General features: G+C 35.5%; 1 protein-coding gene across 1 annotated transcript in view; it reads right to left on the bottom strand.

The window, feature by feature from the left end:
* PNPT1 (polyribonucleotide nucleotidyltransferase 1) overlaps positions 1-18,116 on the bottom strand; it is an 18,780-nt gene continuing 664 nt past the window's right edge. The window contains exons 2-28 of the mRNA XM_009886018.1: positions 17,591-17,669; positions 17,203-17,277; positions 16,289-16,394; positions 15,255-15,304; positions 14,707-14,770; positions 14,572-14,619; positions 13,759-13,872; positions 13,316-13,502; positions 12,751-12,802; positions 12,378-12,435; positions 12,121-12,217; positions 11,923-12,025; positions 10,624-10,694; positions 9,113-9,149; positions 8,259-8,325; positions 8,064-8,153; positions 7,117-7,170; positions 6,905-7,011; positions 6,153-6,224; positions 5,992-6,055; positions 4,281-4,364; positions 3,755-3,838; positions 1,784-1,890; positions 1,644-1,699; positions 994-1,072; positions 521-568; positions 1-156 (exon numbers count right to left, since the gene is read on the bottom strand). Of these exons, the coding sequence (XP_009884320.1) occupies positions 1-156; positions 521-568; positions 994-1,072; positions 1,644-1,699; positions 1,784-1,890; positions 3,755-3,838; positions 4,281-4,364; positions 5,992-6,055; positions 6,153-6,224; positions 6,905-7,011; positions 7,117-7,170; positions 8,064-8,153; positions 8,259-8,325; positions 9,113-9,149; positions 10,624-10,694; positions 11,923-12,025; positions 12,121-12,217; positions 12,378-12,435; positions 12,751-12,802; positions 13,316-13,502; positions 13,759-13,872; positions 14,572-14,619; positions 14,707-14,770; positions 15,255-15,304; positions 16,289-16,394; positions 17,203-17,277; positions 17,591-17,647 (2,187 nt within the window). The 5' untranslated portion in view covers positions 17,648-17,669. The remainder of the gene's footprint in view (positions 157-520; positions 569-993; positions 1,073-1,643; positions 1,700-1,783; positions 1,891-3,754; positions 3,839-4,280; positions 4,365-5,991; positions 6,056-6,152; positions 6,225-6,904; positions 7,012-7,116; positions 7,171-8,063; positions 8,154-8,258; positions 8,326-9,112; positions 9,150-10,623; positions 10,695-11,922; positions 12,026-12,120; positions 12,218-12,377; positions 12,436-12,750; positions 12,803-13,315; positions 13,503-13,758; positions 13,873-14,571; positions 14,620-14,706; positions 14,771-15,254; positions 15,305-16,288; positions 16,395-17,202; positions 17,278-17,590; positions 17,670-18,116) is intronic.

An 18,116-nucleotide genomic window follows, 5' to 3' on the forward strand; every position in this document is an offset into this window, starting at 1 on the left:
TCACTGGGATGAAGTAGATGACTGTGGAACGGTACCTCCCAAGACAATACTGTTTTTGTCCGTTAGGGTTTTAAGCACAGTTGTGGCTGGTGACTGTAGAATTTTACGTGAAAGCCTCATTCTACCATCAGTTGGATCACGTCCGAAGTATTTCACCTGTTAAGAAAACAAACCACTTTAAGACTGACCAACTTAAAGAACCAGAAATAGCATTTACCTTAAAAGAAGGTTTTGGTTTTTTTTGTTTTTTTTTTTTTTGTTTCCCCAATTTGATGCTAGAAAGGCCATAAACAATAGGTACTGTTTACCCTATATTGTTCTGTCAAATTAATGTGGTGCCTAGATAGCAAGAGTGTTCCACTAAGTAAATCTAATTTGAAACAATCAGGCCTTTAACCAGCACAGAAAGGGAATCTGATATGGCAAAATATTTTCTTCATAAACACAAAATAAGAAATTCACTCATATTCTAAAATATGAACAGCAGTTTGTTAGCATTTTAAAGTTACAAAAAAATTACCTGAATTTCTTGTCCAACTTCTAATCCCAAGGCACTAGGATGTTTAATCTAGAATACAGAGTTCCAGAAAAATTTATTTCAGCGAGATTAATTTTGTAAGGTTAGTTATAAAAGTCGCTTCTTTTAGGGATTCTTCATGCTACACTTCAGACAATCATAGTGGCTTAACACTACCTTACAAAAAACAGGTTTCTAAATAGAAAAGAGTATTGCAGATCTAAGGACTTGGTGATGTGCATAAAAGCATGAACAGTGGGATTATAGCAGTCATATAGTTAGATTGATTGCAGCTTTAGGTACATGGCAAACAGAGGTTAAACAAAAAGATGTTGCTAATCTAACACAGCTTTTAACATGAAAATGGACTTTAGAACAACAGTATCTGTGTTACAGTTAATGCAGACTATGTGTAGTGAGAATCAATTAAAAGCAAATACAAGTGCCTAGTTCACACTTGTTTAAGCATGTATTACCTTTCTTTGATCAAGTTGTGAATTATGAAGTAACACTGGTGTCATGTTTGGATACAATTTTACCATCACTCCAGAATCTCTGCAACAGAAAACAGCACGGTTATTTCAAAATACATCGACAGAAGTCTGTATGTATTTTACTCTACACCTTGCTCTCAAAGCAAGCATTAGTAAGCTTTTCATAAGCGAGATTTTACTCCTCCCTTAAAAAAAAAAAAATCTTATATCAGCCATAGCATGTCCGGTCATTTTTCCTTAATTGAAAGTGGATGGAAATTTCTCCATTCAGGACAGTGTATTTCAGTAATAAATACATCCAAAAAGTCCATGCAATTTCAATCCAATGTGTCTTGCAAAAAAGTAAAAAGCGAATTCCTACCATCTCTGTCAGATACAAAGATGAAAAAAGCCCTTAAGTTTTACCATTTATAGAGACATTCTAATAACTAAACAAGCAGCAAAAATAAACAGCCTTATTAAGAAACAGAATAATATTTGCAACAGAAAGTATCAGGAATGGTGCAGTTGCCAATATCACCAGCATAAGTTTAGCATCCTTTAAAAATTAATTCTTTTACATCATATTTAGGTATCAGGAATATAGCTATGTAAAATTAATTTCTGCTTCAACTCCAGAGCACTTTTCATACCTTATTTCAGTTATCGTGGCTGTATAAACTGCACCAAATTCCAAGTTAATTTCCTGCTGTAGGGGGGGAAAAAAGAAAACAGTGAAACACAAATTCACAAAATGCAAACTGAAAAAGCTAACACAAAAGTCTGTCCTTACATCATCTTTGCAGATTTCACTGATAAATTCTCTTGCTTCATGCATAGCACTAGGTGTGGGGGCAAACACAGAATACGTCTCTTCATCCAACTGACTTACAGTTACACCTTGGAAATAGAATTTAATGAGACCATTTAGATGAACATTGTTACTGTTTCAGCAAGCAGAAAAGTTACACTCAATAAAGACTTGCATAAAGCTAACTGATTTTGCACAGACTCATTAAGATATGAGAATCCTAATCATTTCAAGTATTCTTCAGATCAGGCATTGGACAGCTTTACATGCAACTGAATGGAAACTAAGTTACAGGTACGCTTGCCAAATACCTGGATAAACTCGTGTTCCATATAGGAACACGAAATTATTATTATAATAATCTTTTTATGACAGGAAAAAATTCTTGAAAGAATTTTATTTTTATGAATGAATATCAGCTTCTATGAATTTCATAGATTTTCAATAAAACTATAGCTTTCATTAACAGCTGATGGAAATTGAAGTGTTTCAGAGACAGCATGTAGTAAGATTGCATGGTAAGATTCTTTGCACCTCTAGGCTAGTTTTCTGACCAACAGACTGCAGAGGCTTGCAACCAAAGGGAAGTATGATTTCCCCCCCCTGCCCCTTTTCTCCAGCTCAATTCCCTGAGAAGCACTAATCAAGCTAGCCAGAACATTAAAAGGGTTTCAGGTCCTAAACAGCTGAAGGAGAACATCTATTTGATAAACTACAGACATCAGCTTTTTTTTTTTTTAAATTATTAGCTTTCTAAAAGTAGGGAACTACTGAAAAAGTTTTACTATATTAAGCAATAAAGGAAAGAATATGCATTTACAAAGAAGTGCTCACAAAAGAAATCTGATTTATTTAACAATATCACAGCAGAGACACCCTCTGCTACCATGGCTGACTATTGGTTGAACATTACAGTCATCATGTTGGAGAGATGGTAAGGGTGGGCTATGTCTATTTTCACTGCTTTGAGTAATTTGAACAAAAGTTTTTAATCGCGTAACCTCCCAGAAATACTTAACACTTTGCAAATTCCATTCATTCACTTCCAAGGGTGACCACAACATCAAGCTATAGGCCTAATTCCAAGTGACCTGTCAGTCTGCATTTATCTCAACCAAAGCATCAATTGCCCTGTTTAGGAAATGGTAGTGAAAAAGGCATCAACTTTTAATTTGGTATTTAAGGCCAGGCAGGGCAAACCACTGTGGTGCACCAATAAAATTAGTTTATTCCAAGAATTACAACAACATCAGGAAGCTTTTGTCATACTACTCAGTACCAGTTTAAGCCCCAGTACAGGTCACTCCTACAATATGATAGTGAGTTGGATTTCTAACATAGGTCAGCACGTTAACAGTGTATACAAGCTCTTTGCAGAATCCTAGAACAGTCTACGAGCACTATAGGAGAGAGCTCAATGTCACCTCTTAACCACAGCAAAAAAGCTTTTGTTTATAGGAAGAGAAGATGCATAGATTTGATCAACACTTCAGCGTAGCTGCAAGACAAACTGCAAGCACTTTTACACAGATAATCCACACTACTACGTGTAGCTGAAGTGAGCTTCACCTGGCTCTTCAAAACACACACATCTCTTATCAAGATGTAGCACAGATTCAGTTTGTACTGAGCACTGGAACAGCTAAACGTACAAGTCTGAAAACAAAGGCAAATACTGTTTTGCAGTCTGCAACATGAAAAAAGTATCCTATTCTCTTAATAGTTCTTCATATATACTTACTAGCTTGTTGCTGCTGAAGCACAAATGCCAATTTTATGGAGGTGGTCTACAGAACAATTTGGGAAGTTTAAGTTTAGCTATTTAATAGTTTTTGAAAGGGCATAAAGATAGCATTAATATTCAGCAATAGCTGTGCTGGTAATACCTGTGCTACCAAGATCTACTAATAACACATTAGGATTATTTAATCACAGGAAGCAAGAATGTCTTACCAGTCTGTGCTTGAAGTTTTTTCAAATTATAGGCCCCAGGACCAATGAATCTTAACCTTTTTGATAATGGAACGTGGATAGTTTCTGAAAGAACATTTAAAAATACTTTGAAATACTAAATATAATACTCTTGAAAACTATCATCTTCTATAACTACTTGTATTATTTGCTAAACATTGATGTAATTACATTTAAGAATTCAAATAAATTAAAACCTAGAATACTTTGAGTGTAAGTTACCTTAAGCCATACCAATACTGACATCTGTATCTATTCTGATTTTGCAAGAGTTTCACCTAACTTCAGTATAATTCCATTATCTGGTGTACAGCAAAATAGTACAGTGCTGCCCTACATGGCAGTAAAACAACAAAAATCCCCCTCAAAAACCCAAAGAAAAAATAACCCCAAGGGGCAGAGACATATAACAAACATTCATTAACAGAAGCTGTTTTAAGCAGCAACTTATTGTTAAAAAGGTAATTATAAGAGATATGAATTCATATCAACATACAACCAACATTACCTACAACTGGTCCACTTTCTTTTCTGTTCGGTCTGGGTTTTGCCAGCGTTTGGTTCATAATTTGTAAAATCTCCCTCTTTGCAGCTGTGGGGGTTGGAGGGAGAAGGAGGAAGAAGGAAAAATAAGAGTTTTGTATAAGATTAAAATAAATTTATGCAGTTGTTGTTATAAAGTAGATAAACATCCATTCATAAAATCTGCCTCCTGCCTAACTTGAGAATTTATCACAGTAAACTAACACAACTCAGGTAGTGCATGTTTGTTGCAGTATAACATTCTGCTCTCTGTATACAAAAGCTACACCTTCGGCACATTTATTGATTTTATACAGCCTAGAACATTACATACAATTCTGTTTCAGTGCATTATTTAAATAAATCAGAGTGCTGATAAGAACAACAGGGTGCAGCTTTGATTAGGTAAGTTATGATACACTGGCCTGGAATTTTAGCTGAGCTGCTTGAACTGATACACCATTGAATGGGAATTACTAGCTCTTACATTTTAATAAGGGTTTTCTTACTAAAATCTTGCTTTTAGAATCAAGTTGAAAATCTTCTCTTACAACTAGTTAAATCCTTATTAAAGCTTGTAGCTTCAGTTTTCCATATGGCTCAAGAATCTTTTAGTTGTACACGTCAGAATACAGACAGCAGTAAATTTCAATAGTAAATGTAGCTGAATTTATGGCAAGTGACAAATAGTTCGCTGTTCTTTTTATAACATTATTCTGTTAGATTTAAAAAAGTCATTAGTGGGATGTTTGTGCATTAGTCCAAATCCATTTTGGTAATATTTTACATATTTAACTAGCAACAGATGCCTCCTCCCTCTCCCGATGTTCACCAACCAAAAGAAATCCCAACTTTCAATGTGCAAAGCTGCACTTCAGCCTTTACTACCTGTGTTATTCACAGGGTACCAAGCTGCTAGATTTTAACCATGAACTCCTTGAGATTATATGGACTTTCACTTATGTTTTAAGAACTCACTGCTCAAGAGACATTTAAAAATGGATCTGAAGTTACTTTAAAGTTATCTTGGAGCTTATTTTTAACAACCCTTTTTCCTGATTTATTACAGAGCAAAGAGGAAACCTTCCCCCCCCCCAACTCACCATGTGTAGTTTGAATACTGTATGACAAAGGTTTTATAAATTGACATGGCTTAGTTATATTGTACTTGTATCAGTCTTATCCAAAATACTGCACATAAATATTTCATAATATATTCCTCTACCCTGATGTTGCTCTTGTGTAAGTTTCCATCCCCGCCACCCTAGTTTCCTGTGCCACTAACCTTATTGCATTTTTCAAAATAAGTTACCCATTGTACTAACTGGCGACCACTAGTATCACACCATTTGCAGGGAGTAATATTTTGCTCTCTTTTTATTAAAAGTAGCTTCCAAGAGTAGCAGACAATTTCACTGACACTATGTATGCTCATATAAAACTTAAGTGTGGTGGGAAGGGCCTGGCTTTCTGGAGATTGAATGCTCTCCTCTGACACAAAAAGGCTATTTATTTTGTATGAAGTGCCTATATTGAAGCATAACAGACAACACCCAAACCAGACCAGTTTTTGAAGATAGCAGCATTTTTCCACAATGAGAACAAGAAAAATAATAATTTATTATTTGGTTTCATAAAACTTAGAATACAACTTATAATTTAGTATAAAATGGGCGCAAATACAAATATGGACCTACCTGTAGCTTGCTGAATAGCTTCCATTACAATTTTTATTGGTATTCCTGGCAGTTTTAGATCAACCTAGTATGAAAAGAGTCAAGTTACATCAATATGTAAGGAAAGCTTTTGTTGATACATTCTCAGATTTCCATTTCAGGAAGATGTAGTGTTAGAATACCTGCAAGGCTGTTATTCCTTTATTAGTACCCGCCATCTTGAAATCCATATCACCATAGTAATCTTCAATTCCCTACCAGCACAGACAGAAAGAATAACAAATTGGAGTAACTTTATGCCAGTGTCAACTCTCATTATATTAAAAGTACATTTTGTGTTTCAATATGCCACAAAGTAGTTCTGCAGACTTGGAATTACTTCTGAGACTCGCAAGTTTTTCTTCAGTCTTATTTTGCTGTTCGTGATTAACACTGTTCCTTTCTCTCCTTATAAATTAAGAGCTTTTGTGGACCAGTTTGAACAAAAGATCCACAAGTTGATTTTGCACTAGCAGTGGCTGCCACAGGAAGCAGCAGCACAACAATATGCATTTTTCCTCCTCACAGAAACTTTGCCAAGTGCTCATTCTCCATCCAATATATTGTGTTTTTCAGTAAATTAAAGCACTCAAGAATTATTCATCTGTTTCTCCCAAAAGAAAAGACAAAATTCATTGGAAAGAGAGGGCTTATGAAAGCTTAAAAGAAATAACCAAGTAGCTACAAGAACCTAAGAAATATGACTGGACATTTCACAGAGATTTTCTGAAATAAGGGAGGAGTTTGGGAGACAAATCACAGAAGATAAAACTATCCAATATTTCCAGTAGCGTATGTACCAGAATTAACTTGGTAAATCATTACAAAAGAAGGCCATAGAGGGCATTTTAAAGAATTGAGCAGCAATAAAGACAACAGTGCTAGAAACACTCACCAGGATGTCTGTCAGCAAGCGATAGTCTTCAATATCTCCTTTTTCCAGACTGCATTTGGTAATTAGACCCACTGCTACACCTGCCACTGCACTTGAAACTGGAACTCCTAATAGTGGTAAATAAAAATATATTTTTATAACCTTTGGTCATTTCCAAATCCTATAACACATTATAATATGTAGTTAATCCTTTTAAGTGCCATATTTTGTACCTGCATCCATTAATGCCAAACTTCCACCACATGCAGAAGCCATTGAAGATGATCCTACAGAGTTAGAGTACAAGGTGGGGGAAAAAGTATTAAACATTGGTCAGAAGTATCTGAAACAAAACTTGCTAGTGATATTCTTCAATGACAGTTTGACAATTAACTTGCTGCTAGCTAGAAAATACCGTGCAGCAACACACATACTACAATAAGTAATTGCAATTAGAAATTTTATGTAGCAGAAGTACTTTTAACAAGAAATGGGTAATATAGTTTCGATCTTTCATGTTACCAATACCAAAAAAGCTCAAGCATCACGATTAATGTTAAATATCCTAAACAAGGAATGTGTGGGTTTCACAGGATGCTGCAAATGGGACTCCTTCCCTTTCTCCACTAATCCCTTCTCCCACCCACCTAATCTCACTACAGTGCTAGGAAATAGGTGAACCTCAGGGAGCTTTTTGCCACATAGGAGAATCTGCAGAAAGGTGAAAAAGATAGTTCTCTCCCAAACTGGGGAGACAGGAAAGAACAAATACAGACAGCCAGGAGAAGCTACCTCTAAGTTAGCGAGGGTACCTGCTGTGATTAAAACACTGAAGAATGCGTCTCAATACATGCTGATTTATTTTCCTCACTCTGTAGCATGAAAATGCCCCCAAATACCTTTTTATTAAACCCAGAATTTATGTTTACATCTCATACTGATACTGTGGTGTTATACAAATTGAAAGAACGGTCCATTGTTCAAGACCATATACATCCTTTCCATTTTAAGTACTTCAGGTAATAGAGCTATCAAGATTAAGGTTAAAAATTAAATCTATTACCTAAAATGCCTACAACTCAAGTTTGTGAAATTCAAGTTTTTTTTTTTTTTTGAAGAACGAAATTTAGTCTCTAAAATAAAATAAGGAAATAAGTTAAAAATAAGAAAATTGTAATACCATTTGACTCCAAGACTTCAGAAGTAACTCGTATTGTGAACGGGAAATCCTGGGGAATAATTGGTTTCAAAGCTCTTTCTGCCAGTGCACCTGTTTAAAAATAACAAAACACCAAGCAATCCATAAGTAAAAAAAAATAAAAGTCAGACAAAATATTAAAACTTACAGCACGAGACTTCTCTAGTCCAAACTTACCATGTCCAAGTTCCCTTCTGTTCATACCAGTAACTTTGCCGATCTCATTAGTTGCATAAGGAGGAAACTATGAAGTAAAAAAATGCATATAGAAAATTAACCAATATTTTTTCTCCATTTTAAAACATACACTTCAAAAAAAATTCTTTGAAGTTTTGATGCATCTCAAGGTAAAAAAAAATTTTAAAGTAAAAATCAAACCACCACATGACTTCTATCAGTCACTTAGCTTGCAAACCAGGACCAGTTTAGGTAGTGTTTAGTAAATGTTTTACTTCCACAGAACAAAAGAGAATAAAGTGGTTGTAAGGCAGTTGAAAACCAACACAACAAGCTCATTCCAATTAAACTTGTCAAACAACGTATCGGAAATCTGTCATACAGATAATGGAACAAGAAATGCCTGTTGCTTGTACGAAATACTTTGGGCAAGTTCCAAAGGCTGAGTGAGATCCAAGATGTAAAAGCACTTATTTACTATTGGTCTAGTATGTCAGCTGAACATATTAATAGAGTTTACGAAAAATAATACAGCAGGTTTCTCCTGCTTTCAGTAATAACCCATTCTTAAGGAGCTAACCTAATGTTAAGATATTAAAAAGGATGTATAAAAATTAGGTTAGCTTCTTAAGAATGGGTTAAGATATTAAAAAGGATGTATAAAATATCAGAGTGGTTTTTAGGAAACCAACACTTTTGTTCATAAACTGCAGTATAAATTCACATATGAATTAGAATTTTTAGCAATTTAGAGATAATTTATATCCTTGGAAGTGATCAATTTCACCTTTAAAAGCAAGACACGAAGCCCTCTGTGAATCATGCAGAAAGCTGTGACACAGTAAAATTCTCACCTCATAATGCAGCATGAAGTTTTTGTCTTTTATTCCACTATTTAATTAAAAACAAGACCATGTCAAAAAAGAGCAACCAAACATGTCTTACATACAATAGGTAATACATAAGATTATATTCAGTTATGCTTACAAATAGACCCGGCAAAAACAAATCAACGTATTTGCTGAGCACCCACATTTTTCCTAAGGTTTTCTAGTTAGCAAACAGATTAAAAAGCATAGTCTACACAGCATATGTGTTAATCATAATTAAAACCATTTCCCTAGCTGTTTAGAATAGAATAGGCCCTGTAAGATACTCATACTGGTTTTGGCGGGTCTGAAGGAAGAAAAAAAAAAAAGAATACAAACTTCAGGAACATCAGCATCTTGCTACATATGTTGCAGTAAGGACTCAGAAATGTAAGCACTCAGAAGGAAAATTGAAGATCTCTGTAACCACAAACAGCTCTTGATTAAATAAAAAAAAAATTTGCACTCAAAAGTTACAGAAGTACCACAAGACTTGACTCATAGCAATAAATATAGAAAAGCTAATCTATAAAGATAGTTGCTTCAAGTCAAGACTTGCCTGAAATTTCATATAGAGACAATCACGTATTCACAAAGCAACTTAATGACTGCTAATTAAAACCCATTATTTAACACAAACTGATTTCCAAGAATACCAAAATTACAGAATATGGACAAACACCTCTAGGCCAAAAAAAAAATGTAACTATAGCAAAGCTGACACACTCAAGTGTAAAAGCTCTCACACTGGTGGGATAAGATCACTGAACCGCAACTTTAAAGGGAAGGAGTCTCCTCTCCCCAACAAGTTTGCCCTTAGCAAGAAAATGTTAACTGCACAAGGACTTGCTTGCTACATCGTAAGGTAAATTTTCCTTACTCCATTAAAAAAAGAACACAAGTGTTTTCAGCCTCTGAACATTTTTGAAGCAAAATGAGAATATTTAGACAGGCTGATTCAGTAGGGGGAGCACACCCCCACCCCCCAGTTACCTGCTTTCCCCACATCCCGCCCCCCATTTAAACCAAACGACAAACAGAACAGCACTGCATGGGCTACACAGATCCAACCTACTGAGCAAAACTTCAAATGTTGTGAGAAATAGATTAAATGAGTAGAATACATATCAAGTTGCAAGTGTGATGATGAATACTTGGAACAAAAAGAATCAACTTTCATCAGTTGTTTTAAGATTCATAAACAGACACAGTTTGACAGATTCAAGAGTAATTTGCTGTTTTCTTTCTCTCAAAACCAGACTGGATGTTACTTGTACTACTCTCCAATTTCAAATGTATGTCTATGGAATTAATGTCATCTTAAAAAACAGCTGCCACGATCCCTTGAAAATAAGCCACTTCAAAATCTGATTTTACACATTTTTCAGCCCAAATGAATACGCATATATGTATAAAAGTTCCTTGAACTTTTATGAAGTGTGCTTAAATGCTCACCCTCTTATTTCCACTGACAAAACACCAAACAATATACATACCTCACTGCTGTTGAGATAAGATCTGATTTTACACTTGATTCTATAGAGTCAAATGTAACTGTACAGAGAACCTAGAATAAAAAGACAGGGTGAATAAACTGCTCTTAAACACTCCACATTTCACAGCTTTTATAGTTATGAAGAATCAAAAAGAATTATTTCCGCAACAAATACGATGCCATCACCTACTACTACTGCAAACTTTTTTTTTTCCTTCATCGCTCAAACTTACTCATAATCTGTAGAGTGTATACAATCTTACAAGCAATCATACTGAAAAATACTAATTTAATGCTTCTTAACCTGGTAGGAGCCTAGAACAGTTTGTTTACTAAGAAACTGAACTACTTTGTTTAAGAGCCAGGCCCAGATGCAGCCACAATGTTGTGCAAAAAAGCATTGTTTATCACATGGACTTGCAGCATGTGTTATTTTTAGTGGGATAAGAGGAGACAACACTGAGGAGCAACTCACTGTTTCCAACTACCCATGTACCCTGTAATAAGTCAGGTCAATGGCTGACAGTCTTCTAGGAAAACGAGCTATAAAAATATAGGAGACCAAATCTTGTGTACAATCTTAATTCAATCCACCCAACATCTGACGCTTTTGGCAAAGACAAGAAAAAAAATCTCACCAATGTAGTTTTTTGGTACAATTTCCCTATTTAGCCCAGTTTACATCTGAAGTTCCTCTTAAAAGATCTCTCTTGACATACACAATTTAGTACCACCCTACATACCAACGACCCATTAATCAAGTCATCCATTTTTCTAAAAATGAACAGGATTGTATTTTACACGAAAAGCTTCTGTTTCAACAAATAACTTATGTTAAAGTCTACATAGAGGGATGAAAAAGATATGACAATTTTAGTTTAAGCTATCCTGAATTGGAAAGCTTTCTTCCCAAACTACCTCCCCACAAGACAAAAACCCAACCCACAAAAAATGCCCCAAATCTGCCAATATGAACTGAACAAGGAGAATCCTTACAGCATCTAGCTTTGGTTACCAGACATTTTTCAGGAAATCTGAAGACACAATAATGCTTACCAGACTCTTTCTGGGCACATACACTTAGAATGTTATCTTAACATCTGTACTGTTCATGTAGCAAGGAGCCAAGCTTCGTTTACTGTCTTAATGGACTCAGACATATTTTAATTAAATCTAGACTGTTTTCTAGTTAGAACTATTTGAATGTGAAGAAAAAGGAAACTTTGCATTTAAGTGAAAGATACAAATCTTTCAGCTTTTGATAAATTAATTTATCATTTCTGACATTTAAAGATACTACCTGTGTTTGACCTCTCTGAAATAAGGCTGATCCATGAAGCATTTTAAACATGTTCACTTCACATTTAATATCTCTGAGGGAAGTCAAATCTCTCCCATCACACCTAAAGCGAAAAGCAGAAATTATGAGATTAATGAAACTGTAGTCTGCATAAAAAGTTGACAGAAATAGTATTCACTAGGAGTATGATATATTTACCTTCTATATTCATTCAGAACAAGATTCCTAAAAATATCCTTTGAAACCACATTGAAAGATTCCATGATTTCATAAGGCTCAGCCTCTGGAAATTTTTCTGAGTATAAAAAAAAAAAGAAATTGCATCTGAAGTTGGAAAATTAATTTTATAGAACTTTTACTAAAATAGCTTGGCCAACAAAGCGCATGCTGTAACTCCAAGTAGGACTAGCTCCATTGAAGCATTCACTAAACAGTAAGAAAGCAGAAAGTAATACCTTTCAGCTGTTCTTCTGTTTCAAGCCTAATTTTGTTAATTGCTTCATCTCTGGAAATCTAGAACACAGGATTTGCAACCAGTTAACTCTACAGGGCAGAATAACAAAAAAAGGTTTGGGTCTTTGGGGTTTTCTTTGCTTTAAAATTCTGTAAAACTCAAGGGATAAGGAATAGGATTGTCACACAAATTCAAAGATCAATAATGTAGCAAATGTAGATTAAGAATTTACAGAACAATTTATTATTACTATTGCAAACATATGCAGAGGAGAAGAGTTTTTTATTAACATTAGGACAAAGAACTAAATGTTTACAGTTTCATTATGATATTAATTAAAAAATAATTTTATCATGTTAGAATTGATTACTTACTTTATCATGGCTCGAGTCTGTGAACACTGCATAGATCTTGTTAAAAGCAAGTCTTCCAGAAGAAAAGAAAGAATTTTTGAAAACGCAGCTTAAAACACACTTATATAATTAGTTTCTTCCAGGACTAAATGTTTGTTTTCATTAGCAGTATGAAAGCACCAGACTCACATTTATAAACATTAACTAGCTTCAGCTGTCCTTCCTGCTACTCTCCTGCCACCTCTCTGAAATTAGTTATCACTTCCACAGCAAAGCTTATACAAGCCAACATGTCCTGACTCCTCTTGTCACCATTCCACAAGAGAGGCATATTAACTTTCAATACTTTCACTGGGCTGTCAGGATATTTGTTTTGCCCTGTCCTTCTTACTAACTATAAAGCAAGAAAGTTGAAGGCCACATTCCTAAGTTTCTACAGAAAATGCAGCAAGTAATTCTGAATGCTATTTTCTTAAACAAAACCCCCAAACTATCTTAGCAGAGCTCATCAAATTAATTAATCATTAAATAAGCATTCTGAGTCACTTAATAGGATTTAGATCAAAATTATTTGTTCTGAACTTACTTCTTTGCACATTCCACAATCTCTTCAGGAGCAAGAAATAACTTCTGAACAGATCTCTTGACAACACCTTGTTCTTTCACTAGTTGTTGAATTCCCTGAATTATTTGCTGGGTATGCTTCACCCCTACTTTGATGGCATGACAGAAGTCTTGTTGCAATATATTCTCAGCAGTTGCTTCCAACATAACTATCAATGGAAAGTTAACAATAAAGTAAATTACTATTTTATTGTTCAATAGCAATCTAACTACTGAGGAAATACAGAGTAGCATTAAACTGCATAAATACGGAATTTCCCTAACCAAAATTTACCTAACCTATCACTGTTGTTTATTCCTACTACTGTGTAAAAATACAAACTTCAAAAATTAGGAAAATACCTGCAAAGAGGCAGTGACTTGATTTTCAAACACGCAACAGATACTAATAATTAACCTACTTACCAACTTGATTTTGAGGAGCTCCAGCAACAACTAAATTTAAAGCACTAGAAGACATCTGTTTTCGAGTTGGATTGATAATAGTTTCTCCATCAACCAGTCCTACCCTTACTGCACCTAAAAAGAAACTCCAGAAAATTAATATTATTATAAGAAGAAGTTCTTTAAGGCATTGCTTCACTTTGAAAATTACACATCTAAAAACAATAATTAAAGCTATGGATTTGTTTTAAAATATTAGCCTGTTAGCTATATCTTAAGAACAAATCAGTAAGGCAAAATTCTCTATTCTTAAATTTCTTTTGGGTAGTATTACTGGGTAGGGCATATAATGCTAAGTAGTATTATACGCAAGGCTGTAAGTCCATTGTGGTTTTTTTGCACGTGTTTTCTAGAAAAAAAGCAGGTGAAAGGAAAATACAGCCAAATATTTGTTCTTGGGTAGATCATTTCTCTTCCCATAAAATATTCACGATGAAGTAAAGCTCTTGTTGAATTCCTAGAGAAAAAGTATTCTTATCCATCTATTTGCTGAACAATGCTTTTCAAGACTACATTTCTCTAAATAAAAAATTAAGTTTTTGGTCTCTATACCATAGTATTTCTGGATTACCAGTCCTTCCAGAATTATATTTAGTCCAGCAAAAATAATACTTTGAAGTGCAATAATCCTATCCATTGTCAAGTTATTTTCAATACTTGAAACAAAAGATAGTGGACTTTAAATTCAGATTCCTGTTAAAAAAGAAAGCATGAACTGTAGTCTAAGTCCTCGATTATGTTCAAATCACCTATTATTTCAAAATATTTACTTACCAATAGGACCATTCCATGGGATATCAGATAATGCAAGTGCTGCAGAAGCTAGACGGAAGAAATAAAAGTCTGTATTAGAAAAGCTGGATCATATTAAATCACACTCAAGCAGTAATTGTTAATTAGTCCTCTTACCTCCATTAATTGCCAGAACATCAGGATCATTGATGCCATCTACTGCTAAAAGATTACAAAGGATCTGGCATAAGATAAAAGACAATGAATAATTTTGATTTATACCTTTTGATTAGCTGTCAATACAAAGCTAAGGACAATAAAACAAAACATTCCACGTATTTATACAAACAAACTGCAAATGAAAATTTGTTCAGATATTTAAACTAGAAAGCTCAGAAAAAACCCACTAATGTATAACATTGTATCATATCATAACGAATGCCATTAGCCTTTCTTTCCTCTGTTGTACAGAAAATATTTAAATTTTGTTCCTGTATCTCTACAACAAAATTCATAAACTAGCATGGATTAAAAATAATTTAAGACAAGGACATGACAAACTACAATGTTGTAGTTGTAGACTGTTTTTCAAAGCATAAACCCCTCCTGGCTGCCAACGAAAACTGCTTTTCTCCAGTGTCTGTATCACGTGAAGTTTTCATTGGATGTACCTAAGTTTTCCCTTGTGAAGGTAGCTATAGTTAAGGACAGTGAGCTTGACCTACCTGTGTATCATAGAAGTAGCCTGCTGGAAAGAGTGGTCTGATTGACCGATCTGCAAAAGAAATATTCAGTCTAAGAAGTGTTTGGTTTTTTAATAAGCAATTTTTAATTGAGTTTGCCTTGTAATAACCTCACAAGAAACTGACAAAATGGTTTAAATGAAAGACCCAACCCAACAAAGGCGGCAGAGAACCCAGAAGGAAATTTAGCATGAAACAATCAACTAAAGTTTCAATAGGACTCAGAGTAAAATAAGAGGTATTTGGGTGAGCATACCCACTCTCAGGTAACACAAGGTAAAAACATTGAAAAAGTCTTCTATGCTTTATGATACATATACTCTATTAAATAGAACTTCACTAGAAATATTTTCAATGAAGGTCCATAGTCTTCAAAGAAAGAAAAGCAACAAAAGCAGGTATGTTCAAAATGCTGCATTATTTCCATGATGCATGGTTTTCCTGATAATTTTATTTCAGTTTGAAGTGTACAGGACTGTGTAACAGCCTAGGCCTTATAGGCTGTTCCCTCTCCTAATTCTCTCCATTGCTGTCTCAGTACGCTGATTTATTTGACACAAGTTTTATAGAGATGTTGAACTTCAAGGTATTATCTTATTCACGAATGAAGACAGCCATGATGCAGACGACTTTTCAAGCAGGATCAAGAGGGCGAGAATGAGTATATACCAATCAGTAAGTCTGCCTCTTTGTATTTCAGAGTTTAGCTTGGTTTTCTTGTCCACCTCCCCAGAGGTAAGTTAGGATAAGATCTGAGATACAATAATATCAACAAAGGTGACAAGATTTCACAAGATCCAAGCCTATATATAAAGGAATATGCACAAAGCCCCAGTTGATACACAAAACACTACATTTTTAAAACAGTGTATCAGTACCAATTTTTTTCCCCCCTGACATTACTGCAGAAACAATCAACTCCGCAAACAGCAGTTATAAATTACTACCTTTCCAAACATTCATGAAAACATTACAAAGTATTTAAAATCCATTGTAAATAAAATGTTTCAGCCTACCTATTACTCTGCTGGTAAGAATTTCCTTATCAGTGGAACCAAGTTCTCTTCTTAGATAGTTGGTAGGGATTCTTCCTGCTGCAGCAGCTTTCTGACGATAATCCACCTTTTAAAAACAAAACAGGGATTCCTAAAGACAACAGATTACCGGTTTCAGTGCCACTGAATCATTCGGGTTGAAAGGGACAGCTCAGAAGGTCTATAGTCCAGTTTCCTGCTCAGAGCAAGGTCAACTCTGAATAAGGCTCTGTCCTGATGCCCAAATGAAAACTCCCATTCTATATCAGATACAGCTTGCCCAGCCAGTCAGTCAGTCCCCAGCCTGAACTGCTGCAGGGCACTAGTACACCCCCAAGTTCAGGACTTCGTTTGTCCTTACAGAATTTCATAAGGTTCCTGTCAGCCCATTCCTCAAGCCCCTGGTCCCTCCCCAACAGATGGCAGCCCTGCTTCTAAGCACATCATCTACACGCCCCCAGCTTGACATCATCTACAAATTTGATAAGCAGGAATTCCAGGTCACCGATACAAGTATGAAATGGGCTGTCACCCAGGAGAGACCCCTGTAGAACTCACAATTATTCAGCCTCGAGGTAGAACATGAATCATTAACTTCAAGCCTCACAATCCAACCAGTTTTCCACACATCTAAAGCATAATGTCTGAACGTGGATGTCGCGGCAAAGTTCACAAGGCTTTTGTGGAAAGCCTTGCTAAAGTCAAGGTATACACCATCCAGTGCTCATCCCTCTAGTCTAGTTATTTTATCTAGGTCTAGTTATTTTATCACAGACCACTATTCTGAAGCCCAGGGTCTTAGTCCCCATTCCCCCAAGCATCTTGAACTATTTAATGATTACTATTGCTAAGGCTACCATGATGATCACAGAACTAATTTTGTCATTAGTACTTACCACTAGTGGCATGAACTGAGATGCAGAAGGCTTAGTCTTACTGACTGCTGTGACCATTACTGCTGTGTCACCTAGCTGGATTAAGGAAAAAAAAATAAAATTGAAGCTACCTGCAACCAAAATATTGTCTAAAGTCCTACACTTATTCACAAACTAAAACTCCCAAATATTCCTTTCAGAAAACAACCACATAAATCCATGCTTCATAACATTATTTTTGCTTTTCAAACAATTTTTTTTCCTATACAACAGACAGCTGTATATTCATTAGGGATTAAATCACCACTTGAGGCTCTATAACCTGTTAATACACTCTGCTGTCCTAATAATGACTGTTGAGAACCAGAAATTTTGAAGTTGCGCAAGTTTTAACCTTTTTCTTTTTTACCTGAACAACAGCAGATCCATCAGCAAACCGAGCAAGTTTTCCAGAAGACAGTTCCATCTTTCTGTTGGAAAGAAATAATCTGTTACTCATGGTGAATCCAAATAAATTTCCAGCAGCTTCTGCATTTATCTACAGCACCAACGGTACAGAACGTAGGCTACGCTTCATATTTGCCATCATAGATATGGAAATTGAAAAATCTTTGACCAAAAGTGACCAAAGCCCCTTAACTTTAAAGTGCTTTTGCCTCAAACGCCCTGCTTCTTTCACCCTGAAGCGAAGACTTACAGCCACATGAGATGCCACCTAAAGTTACACATATGGCTCAGAGACAAAACGCTTTGCTGGCACTGGAGGAAGAATCCCCCACCTGTGCCAGCTGGGTTTCAGCCTTGCCACTGGAAAAGGCAAGCTGATGCCTGCGGTACCCTCACGAGAGACGGGGAGCTGCTTCCCCCCCCACCAAACACCTCTTCCCACCGCAGCACGTTCTCTCTCCCATACTGGCAAGAGAAGGAAATACACC

This window comes from Charadrius vociferus, unplaced genomic scaffold (genome assembly GCF_000708025.1).
Source record: "Charadrius vociferus isolate BGI_N301 unplaced genomic scaffold, ASM70802v2 scaffold455, whole genome shotgun sequence".
Taxonomy (NCBI): Eukaryota; Metazoa; Chordata; class Aves; order Charadriiformes; family Charadriidae; genus Charadrius; species Charadrius vociferus.